The 12782-nt window shown below is 46.8% G+C and overlaps 1 protein-coding gene across 1 annotated transcript; it reads right to left on the bottom strand.

Annotated features, from left to right (window-relative positions):
* Positions 1-879: 879 nt before the first annotated feature.
* On the bottom strand, positions 880-11984 carry LOC308329535 (retinol dehydrogenase 14-like). The gene is made up of 4 exons (XM_080783869.1): positions 11561-11984; positions 9718-9903; positions 8837-8950; positions 880-1438 (listed from the first exon to the last, which is right to left on the bottom strand). Exons 1-4 carry the CDS (start codon positions 11894-11896, stop codon positions 1109-1111), a joined length of 966 nt encoding a protein of 321 aa, XP_080639995.1. The 5' UTR covers positions 11897-11984; the 3' UTR covers positions 880-1108.
* Positions 11985-12782: the final 798 nt, after the last annotated feature.

Below are 12782 nucleotides of genomic sequence, written 5' to 3'. Positions count from 1 at the left end.
CATGTTTCCCATGCAGCCCGAGGGCTTATACTGTACATACAGTACATGGTCGAGGACGGTGTTCATCAGACAAGGAAAGAAAGCGTTCCGCTCTGGCTCACGGAAAATCAAAACCTCCGCTGCCTCGTTGACTCCACTGGCCGCTAATTTGTTACTGTCACTGTAGGTATAGCCGCTGGAGAAAACTAACTGATTTTGGGGCGGGAACCCCTTTTGGTGTTTTAAAGCATTATCTTATATACTTTAGCTATTGAACAATAGCAGATCTACAAGCTCATATACCGGCACCGAGTGCCGCGCTATGAACTTGTAGGTCTGCTATTTTATGAAAAATCGTGAAAATGTGGCGCAAATCTTTGAAAATATAATTCTTTCAGAGCGAGTGTTTTCACTCAAATCGTTGTTGGTGGAACAACATATTTTCAGATGGGGGGGGGGCCACGGCCCAATTACATATGATGCCTGGGGGTCCTTGACATGAAATATTTGAGAACCACTGACATAGAAACATGAGGTATGTCAGAAAACTGTCAGGATTTAGAACGATGTCGGGTCTAAATGGGTTAACTGATTTTTTTATGTTTTATGTTATGTCTATCGCATGCATGTCCTGCCCTGGAAGCCCCCTCACCCCCACCCGTGTTCTGATCCTTCTCATGGTTTATTCCTTTTCCTGGTTGAGACACCAGCTCAGTGGCCTTTGTGGTTAGAGTGTCCACAACATACGATGGAACCGATTCCTCCGGTTCTTCAATCTCGGGAACCGTGGTTCCGAAAGCAGAACCGGTTGCCTTTCCGGGTCCCTCCCAACAAACGACCCTATATAAAGGCTCATTCATATAGTCTGGATTTTCGGTGGCGAGGTGACCACCGCTCCGGTGGCGAGGTGACCACCGCTCCGGTGGCGAGGTGACCACCGCTCCGGTGGCGAGGTGACCACCGCTCCGGTGGCGAGGTGACCACCGCTCCGGTGGTGAGTAAAAACAGAGAGAAGGGCGGTGGCGGTGGTGGTTTGCTCTTCACCAGTGACGCCATGTTGTAGTTCGGTGGTCACCTGAAAACCACCTGAAAATCCAGACTATATATGAATAACGCCTAACAGTCCTCCTCACGTGGTCAGGCCCACCATCACCTCGCTGATGTCCCACAGTTTGCGCGCCACGCGGCGGTCCGTGGCTTTGGGCAGCAGGACCAGCGGCCGGCAGTCTGCGAAGCACTGCCCCTGGGCGCCGCCCTGCTGCCCCGCCTCGGGGGAACAGCAGGCCAGGTGCACGGAGGTGCGCGCGCCCTCCTCGGGGCTCCTGAACAGAGCCAGGGACAGCAGGCTGAACAGGGGCTTCGCCAGCAGGGGCACGCGGACGTGCCTGCCCAGGTTGGTCCGCACGATGCCCGGGGTGAGGCCGTTGACCGTCACCCCGCTGCCCTCCAGACGCCGCGCCTAAAGGACGGGACGGGAGCGTGTCAAACATTATTGTTACGATCGTGAAGATTAGCTTAAATCTCTTTTAGACCTTTTTGACCTGAGATCAGATTCTAAAAAATGTCTTCTACATCCTGACAGTGTTTTCCGAAAAAGCTATGTTTCTATGTCAGTCGTTCTTCGATTTTTCAAAAATAGCAGACCTACAGGCTCGTAGACCTACGAGCTTGTAGATCTGCTATTTTTCAATAGCTAAATCATAACATAACACGAATAACACCAAAAGGGGTTCCCGCCCAAAATGGGTTAAATCTTTTTTTTGACCCATCCTGGGCGGGAACCCCTCTTGGTGTTTTAAGCATTATGTTATACTTTAGCTATTGAACAAAAAAAAAAATATTTTTTTTTAATCGTGAAAATGCGGCACAAATCTTTGAATATATATTCTTTCAGAAACTGTCAGAATGTCATTTTTTTTTTATTTCGATGTCGACTGAGGACCAGATTCTGCAAAATGTCTTCTTCAAAATCCTGACAGTTTTCTGAAAAACCTTATGTTTCTATGTCAGTGGTTCTCAAACTGTTCCATAATGATATGCAATTGGCCGCCGACCCCCATCTGCAAATATGTTGTTCCAGGGACCCCCGGCCCACGAGAAGCAAAGATTTAGTTAAAAAGCGTTGCGCTGTGAACAAATAAAAATTCAAATATTTGCACCACATTTTCCCAAAAATAGCAGATCTACAAGCTCGTTGCATTCAGTGCCGCGCTATGAGCTTGTAGATCTGCTATTTTTCAACAACTAAAGTTTATTGGTCAAAGTGGTTAAAAGCTATAAGGCGACACAGATGCATCTCCGTTCTTAATGGGGTTGAAAATATAACGATAATGAAAATATGCTTAAATCTCTTAGAATGCTGCTTTGATTAACAATCCCCCCCAACCAACATATTCTGGGGGGATTCATTAGCCAAAGATAGCAGATCTACAATCTCACAACAACGCACCCCAGCATCCATAATTCTGGCAGGATACATGCAATAGCCACCAAAATAAATTGCAGATCTACTCTAGTTCACAACGTGTGGCAACAGATATGCTATTCTTGGCCAGAGAGATTCGGTGTAGGGTTACGGGAAATATGCAGTACAGACGGAGCCAACAGAGGTCCAGACAGTGTATGATAGATCTCACAATACATTGTAAACCTCTGTGATATGATTATCACCTTTTGGTGTTTTAAAGCATTATGTTATACTTCAGCCAATGAAAAATAGCAGATCTACAAATGAGTGCCGCGCTACGAGCTTGTAAATCGTGAAAATGTGGTGCAAATCTTTGACTGTGTATTCTTCCAGAGCCAATGTTTTTAACTCAAATCTTTGCTTCTGGGGAGGTCTCTGGAACAACATATTATTCAGATGGGGGGGGGGTCGGCGGCCAATTACATAATATTTCTGGGGGTCCTTGACATGAAAATGTTTGAGAACCACTGACATACAGTAATAGTCGGGGATCCAGTCACCGGAAATTTGAGAGGACCTGTGATGTCATGCTATACTTTTTTTTTGTGTTTTTTCTATTAATTTGGTCATTAAGGTCCATAGAATAAGAGGGCTGCTCTGCCGGAAACATCGCGAAAAAAAGTTATGGCCATTTTAGTATAATGAAGCCTTTATTTTTTTGCCCATTTTCGCCTATTGTAAAAAACTAGGTTTCTTTTCTTAAAGTGCTCAGTAGGTTGTGTAGGCTGTCAATAAATGATTCCCAGATACACAGAACACATATGTGAACAACACCAAGTCCAGAAATACACTCACAAAGCCTTTCCAAATGATTTATAGCCATTTTTGGTACCAAAAATTCATCCGTTTTTTGCATTTTTCCCAATACTTTCATCTTTACTTCAATAGTAATCAACTTTGCCATGGGTTATGACATCAGCCAATGTGTCATTCTTTTCATCAATTTTTATAGTCATTCCACAATTCTTTTAATTAAAATCAACCCTAAATTAAAGGAACTGTGGTGACTTTATTACCCTTATGCTCAAAATTCCCAGAGCCTTTTTTTTTCTTGAAAACACCTGTACCCCCACAAAATAAAAGTGTAACACAACAAATTCAAAACAACACAAGTATTTTTTTATTATAAAATAAACAGATGTGCACAGCTGATTCTTTGTTAGTTGAAATATCACACCTAGTGTGAAGTGAGCTGTGCTATTTATGATAGCAGGAGCACAGCTCAAAAAAGGAAATTAAACATTGTCTGAATAAAATAAAGATTATGTCTAATATCACGAAAATGAAAATGATCAGGAAAATGAAAACAACTAACTAATCAACTCACTCACTGTCACTGTCTTCGAGTGTGAGTTCAACTCGTGAACATCTTTTGGGGTCCCCAGTGCAGAAACAGGCAATGACATACTTGACACCGGCTCTTGCACAGGAGCATCCTCTGGCACACTTGCTTTTCTTGCAGTGGCAATATTTGGTGCGCTTGTATTGTGCAGGTTTTGCATCCTTCAGCATCATTGTTGCCACCAGCTTACCATTGACAAGCTCTCTGCCAAAGTTGATTGCCACAGGGTAGGTTGGCTGAGACATGTGTGCCCTCTTACATACAACCAACTGATGCAGGGCTCTGAGAAGGTGTAATTTGAAGGCATCTTCAGTAGGTGGAAGGCAACGCAGGTCTCCTTTGATGTTGCCAAAAGGATGGGCTCGCAGTGCATCCAAGTTACCACTGAAGTCACTCCTCTCATACAGTGAAGCCATGTATCGTCTAGCCGCTGTCACGACATCTTGTGTAACATCCAGACTTTCCCCAGAGTCACCGTATTGGCACAGAGGCAGAAGGTCTTTCAGGTGATCAACGGCAGCTTTGTAGGCACGTCTTTTTCCTCTTCTGTAAAGATAGCCCACTGTGTCACATCCAGTCAGTATGTAGGTGCTGAGGAGTATGGATGAAAGATCGGAAGCTTCAACATCATACTTCACCGGCAGGGCATCCACAATTGCATGAGCAGGTAGGTAGATATCCATCTTCTTTACCCATAGCTCTTGTAGGCCATCCATGTGTGTGATGTAATATATGCACATCATGATCACATCTGTGTCAGTAGCCACAACTACAGCCCGTTCGTGGTGCAGATGTTCTACTGAGTATGCAATGTGGGCAAACATCCTGGTATCTGCCTCCTCATGCTTCTCACAGGACAGTTCTGGAAGCTCAACCTGACAATCTGCTGATAACAGAACAGTGCGACTAGGATCATGGAAAAGTCCACCCAGAATAAGTGTGCATCCAGCAGGAAGTGATTTGTGCTGAGCAGCCCATGCTTCTCCCATATAGTTCAACAGGTTTGCTTTATTCAGTGGATTTTGAACAAAGCCTTTCCATTCAGGTAAGGCAAGACTATCATGTGGCTTGTACTCCTTCATCTTGCTGGAGACATCATATCGATCACCAACAAAGTGGATGCAGTCACAGTTGTCTGGGATACCACTAAGGAGCTGCTTCAGGTATTTTTCTTGCAGTTCATGGAAGGTGCTGCAACCAAGATGTTGTTGACGCTGGATGAATGCCATGGCATCAACCAACATTACAACAGGCTTGTCGAATGGTGGCAATCTGTCCACTTCACACCATGAACTGCCAAGGGATGTCTTGATTGCAGCCAAGTAGTCAGCCTTATTCCCTTTTCGCATGGCATAACCTTGGTCAAGGGATGGATCTGGCTCCGTGATCCTAGTCGCACTGTTCTGTTATCAGCAGATTGCCAGGTTGAGCTTCCAGAACTTCCAGAACTGTGAGAAGCATGAGGAGGCAGATACTAGGATGTTTGCCCACATTGCATACTCAGTAGAACATCTGCACCACGAACGGGCTGTAGTTGTGGCTACTGACACAGATGTGATCATGATGTGCATATTACATCACACACATGGATGGCCTACAGGAGCTATGGGTAAAGAAGATGGATATCTACCTACCTGCTCATGCAATTGTGGATGCCCTGGCAGTGAAGTATGATGTTGAAGCTTCCGATCTTTCATCCATACTCCTCAGCACCTACATACTGACTGGATGTGACACAGTGAGCTATCTTTACAGAAGAGGAAAAAGACGTGCCTACAAAGCTGCCGTAGATCACCTGAAAGACCTTCTGCCTCTGTGCCAAAATGGTGACTCTGGGGAAAGTCTGGATGTTACACAAGATGTCGGGACAGCGGCTAGATGATACATGGCTTCACTGTATGAGAGGAGTGACTTCAGTGGTAACTTGGATACACTGCGAGCCCATCTTTTTGGCAACATCAAAGGAGACATGCGTTGCCTTCCACCTACTGAAGATGCCTTCAAATTACACCTTCTCAGAGCCCTGCATCAGTTGGTTGTATGTAAGAGGGCACACATGTCTCAGCCAACCTACCCTGTGGCAACCAACTTTGGCAGAGAGCTTGTCAATGGTAAGCTGGTGGCAACAATGATGCTGAAGGATGCAAAACCTGCACAATACAAGCGCACCAAATATTGCCACTGCAAGAAAAGCAAGTGTGCCAGAGGATGCTCCTGTGCAAGAGCCGGTGTCAAGTATGTCATTGCCTGTCTCTGCACTGGGGACCCCAAAAGATGTTCACGAGTTGAACTCACACTCGAAGACAGTGACAGTGAGTGAGTTGATTAGTTAGTTGTTTTCATTTTCCTGATAATTTTCATTTTCGTGATATTAGACATTATTTTATTCAGACAATGTTTAATTTCCTTTTTTGAGCTGTGCTTCTGGAAGGAGTATAGCTCCAAGCGTCATGGGACGTTTAGCATGTATGTCAGGGTTTCCTGCACAATGTTCTTGGCATGGCGCTGCGCCATGCCTGGAATTATTTGCGCCATGCCAAGCTATCATATAACAAACAAAAAAAATTTAAAAAAAAAAAAAAAAAAAAAGAAATGTCCAGTACCTCCCCAGTGTCCCCCTGAGTGCCTCCCCAGTGTCTCCGCAGTGCCTCCCCAGTGTCCCCTCAGTGCCTTCCCAGTGCCTCCCCAGTGTCCCCCTGAGTGCCTCCCCAGTGTGCCCCTGAGTGCCTCCCCAGGGTCTCCCCAGTGCCTCCCCAATATCTCCCCAGTGCCTCCCCAGTGTCTGCCCAGTGCCTCCCCAGTGTCCCCCCCCCCCCCGAGTGCCTCCCCAGTGTCCCCCTGAGTGCCTCCCCAGTGTCTCCCCAGTGCCTCCCCAGTGTCCCCCTGAGTGCCTCCCCAGTGTGCCCCTAAGTGCCTCCCCAGTGTCTCCCAGTGCCTCCCCAGTGTCTCCCAGTGCCTCTCCAGTGCCTCCCAGTGCCTCCCCAGTGCCTCCCCAGTGCCTCCCAGTGCCTCCCCAGTGCCTCCCAGTGCCTCCCAGTGCCTCCCAGTGCCTCCCAGTGCCTCCCCAGTGCCTCCCAGTGCCTCCCAGTGTCCCCTCAGTGCCTCCCAGTGCCTCCCCAGTGCCTCCCAGTGCCTCCCCAGTGCCTCCCAGTGCCTCCCCAGTGCCTCCCCAGTGCCTCCCAGTGCCTCCCCAGTGCCTCCCAGTGCCTCCCAGTGCCTCCCCAGTGCCTCCCCAGTGCCTCCCAGTGCCTCCCAGTGCCTCCCCAGTGCCTCCCAGTGCCTCCCAGTGCCTCCCAGTGCCTCCCCAGTGCCTCCCCAGTGCCTCCCCAGTGCCTCCCAGTGTCTCCCAGTGTCTCCCAGTGCCTCCCCAGTGTCTCCCCAGTGCCTCCCCAGTGCCTCCCCAGTGCCTCCCAGTGCCTCCCCAGTGCCTCCCCAGTGTCCCCTCAGTGTCTCCCCAGTGTCCCCTCAGTGCCTCCCCAGTGCCTCCCAGTGCCTCCCCAGTGCCTCCCAGTGTCTACCCAGTGTCCCCTCAGTGCCTCCCCAGTGCCTCCCAGTGCCTCCCCAGTGTTCCCCTGAGTGCCTCCCCAGTGTGCCCCTAAGTGCCTCCCCAGTGCCTCCCCAGTGTGCCCCTAAGTGCCTCCCCAGTGTCTCCCCAGTGCCTCCCCAGTGTCTCCCAGTGCCTCTCCAGTGCCTCCCCAGTGTCTCCCAGTGCCTCCCAGTGCCTCCCCAGTGTCCCCTCAGTGCCTCCCCAGTGTCCCCTCAGTGCCTCCTCAGTGCCTCCCCAGTGTCCCCTCAGTGTCTCCCCAGTGTTCCCCTGAGTGTCTCCCCAGTGTGCCCCTGAGTGCCTCCCCAGTGCCTCCCCAGTGTCTCCCAGTGCCTGACCAGTGTCTCCCCGTGCCTTCCCAGTGCCTCCCAAGTGCCTGCCCAGTGTCCCCCAGTGTCCCCCCAGTGTATCCAATCGCAATACAAGAGCAATAATACGAATTAATCTTAATTTATTAATCCTATTAATTAATTAATCAAAATGTTCGACGCGCGTATGCATAAGCCCCCCCCCCCCCCCCCCCCCCACGCCCAGCACCATGCCAAAGCTTTTTCCTGCAGGAAACACTGTATGTACGCCAATCAAGATCAAGGATAGCAATTGCATCACTATGATCACAACAGAGACAATATATATTAGTATTCATAAATAGCACAGCTCACTTCACACTAGGTGTGATATTTCAACTAACATAAAGAATCAGCTGTGCACATCTGTTTATTTTATAATAATAAAAAAAATACTTGTGTTGTTTTGAATTTGTTGTGTTACACTTTTATTTTGTGGGGGTACAGTTGTTTTCAAGAAAAAAAAGGCTCTGGGAATTTTGAGCATTAGGGTAATAAAGTCACCACAGTTCCTTTAATTTAGGGTTGATTTTAATTTAAAAAAATGTGGAATGACTATAAAGATTGATGAAAAGAATGAGACATTGGCTGATGTCATAACCCATGGCAAAGTTGATTACTATTGAAGTAAAGATGAAAGTATTGGGAAAAATGCAAAAAACTGATGAATTTTTGGTACCAAAAATGGCTATAAATCATTTGGAAAGGCTTTGTGAGTGTATTTCTGGACTTGGTGTTGTTCACACATGTGTTCTGTGTATCTGGGAATCATTTATTGACAGCCTACACAACCTACTGAGCACTTTAAGAAAAGAAACCTAGTTTTTTACAATAGGCGAAAATGGGCAAAAAAATAAAGGCTTCATTATACTAAAATGGCCATAACTTTTTTTCGCGATGTTTCCGGCAGAGCAGCCCTCTTATTCTATGGACCTTAATGACCAAATTAATAGAAAAAACACCAAAAAAAAGTATAGCATGACATCACAGGTTCAACCCATTTTCAAGAGCTTTTGGGCCTGTGGATCCCCGACTATAAGAAACATGAGGGTTTTTCAGGAAAAACTGTCAGGATTTAGAAGACACTTTGTAGAATCGTTTTCCCAGGTTCTAAATGGGTCATTGAGAGTGATAAAGGGGCAATGATTGTGGTATACCAGCTCGCAGACGAACAGCAGGTTGGCCAGCTTGCTGCGGCTGTAGGCGAAGGCCTTGTCGTAGCTCTGCTCACTGCCCAGGTCCTCGAAGTTGATGTCCCCGTTCTTGTAGAGCTGCCAGGAGGAGACAAATTATTTCACGCACACACACGGAACAAAATGTATTTCGGCGGGCCTTAATGCCCGTCAGCATGCAACTAATAAAAATGACTTATACTGGATCTCTTGTCCACTAGTCCCTCCCTAACATTAGTCGACGAAATCAACAATGCAAAGATCATATTCTATGAGAAACACATCAGAGTTGTTGTGGGGTCAAACAAAGAATCACGTGATGTTGATCCCCTTCCCCTATTGGCTCAACGTTTTTGAGTGGTGCAACCACTCCAAGGAACAGCAATGTCCGTCTTAACCTATGTACCTATATGTGACTATGTTTAGAGTACCAGTAGGGGCAAAAGTGGCGCTGTTGTGCCAGAAACAGAGAGAGAGAGATAGTGCTGCAATGTAGCCTGCTAATTACAGAGAGAGAGAGAGAGAGAGGGGGGGGGGGGGGCAGGGGGAGAGTGGAGTTGCACCACTCAGTTCACACGGGTGTGATTTCAACTCAAATCATTGCTTCTGGGGGGGTCCCTGGAATATTTTCAGATGGGGGGGTCGGTGGCCAAATACAGATAATTCTAGGGTTCCCTGACATGAATAAACATGAGCACAACTAACCATAGAAACATAGGGGTTTTCCAGGAAACTGTCGGGATTTAGAAGCCATTTGTAGAATCGTCCTCAGGGTCTAAATGTTTTTTTTTTGTTAAACGAATTGAAACCGAATCTGAAATGGAAATAAAAACTTAACAGATCTACACACACACACACACACTGACCTTAGAGGAGACCACGATGATGCGGCTGGGCGCACATCGTTTGAGCAGGTCCAGTAGCAGGTGTGTCAGCAGGAAGTGACCCAGGTGGTTGACCCCGAACTGCATCTCGAAGCCGTCCTCCGTCCGGCCGTAGGGACACTGGTAGACGCCGGCGTTGTTGATCAGCACGTCGACGCGAGCTTCCTCCTGGGAAAACCAACCACGAAAACAACATGCATGTTACCATGACGAGGATACTGACAGACGGAACACAGCTGTGTAGGGTTCTGATCCTGGAACAGGAGGAACCGGATCCAGCATCGAGGAACGGGTGCGTTTCGCGACACGTCGTGTGGGCTTGTAGATCAGCATTTTTTGGACAAAATTGTCAATAGTTTTAGTCATCATAGCTTAGTTTTTATTTAGTAAGGTAACATTTTTTTGTCACTGTTTTAGTCGTCAAAATCAGCGCTGGTCCAAAGCAGAGCCTTGGATATGGATTTCTATAATCCTACTGTTGCTCTAGATAGAAGAAAGCTCCAAAGAGCCTGGCCGCCGGCCTCACACAAAGTGACTTCTTCTTCCATCTGAAATTCAACACGTTTTATTTATTATTATTTTTCTACTGCACGCATTTTATTATTCTGCTGTGGATAATCCGACTTTTATTTGTGTGGAAAATTCAAATATATTTTTATTTGCATCTTAAAAGGCCTCGACAGACACACATCTGTGCGACATTTTTGTTTGTTTGTTGTTTGATTCTTTCTTTTATTGACCGACTGCATGGAAATGATGCAGAGCTTAAAACGTAAACGTAAAAGAGTGTGTGTGTGTGTGTGTGTGTGTGTGTGTGTGTGTGTGTGTGTGTGTGTGTGTGTGTGTGTGTGTGTGTGTGTGTGTACATGCGTGGGCGTTACTATGCCAAATGTCCCCACAAGTATAATAGAATTTGTCAATGCGAGGACCATGAGAATAATAAAATAATGTATTACATTACATTCTCTTATCACAAGAATCATATCTATAGTCATAAATAACTTAACACTATTCACTTCAATGGACATCTTGACGATTGGCTGATACCATGGCAACCTGACGGGCTAAACTAGCCAATCACAGCGCGATTGTCCACTTTGGGCTATGGGATCTATAGGTCTCATGACTGTCTCCGCCAAAACAAAACAAAACAAAGTGGTGTTCTGCTTCATTGAGGAGGGTCGCCTTGTAATTCTGAGAGGTTACAAATGGAACCGTTTGGTTCCATTTGTAGCCTCTCAGAGTTACTAAAAACGTTTAATAATTAATACGTTTGATAAAACAACCATTATAATAACGCAACGACGCTACCCCCAGTTAACCATTGTTCACACACGACGCTCGTCATGGCGGAACTTCAACCTGGTTGTCGCACTCCCTCCATTCACAGCCCTTACATCTACATAAACCTTCATATTCCAAATATAAAGGTCTCACCCCAGAGCCACGGATGTTACAACCCCCTACGGGCGCATATAAGAACCCGTACCTCCCTTATTAATAAATAAAAAACATATTAATCCGATCGGTGGCCATTCTCTCTGTAATCAGTGTGTAGTGTGGATTTGAATCCATGGCGGATTAAAACGGGAGAAAATGGCCACCGGTCGGATTAAAATGCGTTTAATTGAACAACACAGAAGATACGGGTTCTCCTACCCGCCCGGAGACTTAAGGAACATCCGTGGCCTCTGGGGTGAGCACTTTATATTTGACATGTGAACGTTTATGTAGCTGAAAGAAAGGCTGCAGATGGAGACCGTGCGTAAAAAGAGAAACAGGTCTATGACAGACAGTCATGGTGTATTCATTCAGTACTATTTACCTCCAGAATGCCGCTGCAGAACGCGCGCACGGAGCTCAGCGAGGCCAGGTCCAGATGTCTGAGGACCACCCGTCCCTCCAGGTCATCATGGGGGCTGGTGGTGGTCCCCGGGGAGGAGCAGAGGTCCGCGAGCAGCTCCCGACGGGCCGCCTCGCTGAGCTGCAGGTCCCGGCACGCCATGACCACCCGAGCCCCGCGCCGCAGCAGCTCGGCCGCCGTGGCCCGGCCGATGCCGCTGTTCGCCCCGGTCACGATCACCGTCTTGCCGCGCATGGACGTGTCCGGGGTGGTGTCGCCACCAGCCCCGGGGGGCTCCTCACCACCACCGCCGCTCATAGTGTCGTCTGATGTGGGCCGGGGAACTTGTCTTGTTGTACCTCGAGCCGCGGTTCACGTTCACAACAACAACAACAACTTAATTTAACCAGCGGTTGTGTGTGTGTGTGTGTGCGTGTGCGTGTGCGTGTGCGTGTGCGTGCCTGACTGCGTGTGTCGTGTGGAAAATAATCTATGTCCAAAAAATATAAAAGCAGGAACTAATGTGGTTAGATTAGAAGCTGCATGGATCCAATGAATGTAAGTTATTATTTAGTCACAAGCTCTTGTTGATGCTGTGGTTTTCATTATTGTTTTATAATACATATGATATAACATGGAAGCATAATATTGGTGTTCATATTTGATCAATTAACAGTGGTTTTCATCAAGGTCCGTTATTTATTCTGCATTTGAGCCACAGACCACCGTTTGATGATATTTAGCCTCTCATACCCAAAACAAGAAAACTTTTATCTGTTATCGTTGGATAAGATTGTGTCCACAATTAAATTTCATGCTGTATTGATGCACTGTTAATACATATTTAATTCAATCAATCAATCAGTGGTACCACTAGGAGAGATAACAGGCAAACGCAAATCGAAAAAATAAAACAATTCTTCTACAATCTCTGATCTAGACTTCCATATACAGATGTTTAACGACTAATTTAATTGTTGCTTGAAATTCATTTTACATTGTAGTTAAAACCTCTTAAAATCCGCAACATCAGAGTTGGAACCGGAGACCAATTGGGTCTCCATCGACCCGCGGAGTGCTGTTCAGAGGTTCTGAGCCGGTGGGGGCAATGGAGCTCAAGAGGAGATCTAATAAGGGTCCATTTGGTTACCAACTCTCCATCATTTAACTGCATCGGTGACCACCTGGAACCCCCTCAAGGACC

This window comes from Protomyctophum bolini, assembly GCF_963924005.1.
Source record: "Protomyctophum bolini genome assembly, chromosome: 15".
NCBI classification, from domain to species: Eukaryota; Metazoa; Chordata; class Actinopteri; order Myctophiformes; family Myctophidae; genus Protomyctophum; species Protomyctophum bolini.
This window is presented reverse-complemented; position numbering and strand designations above follow the sequence as displayed.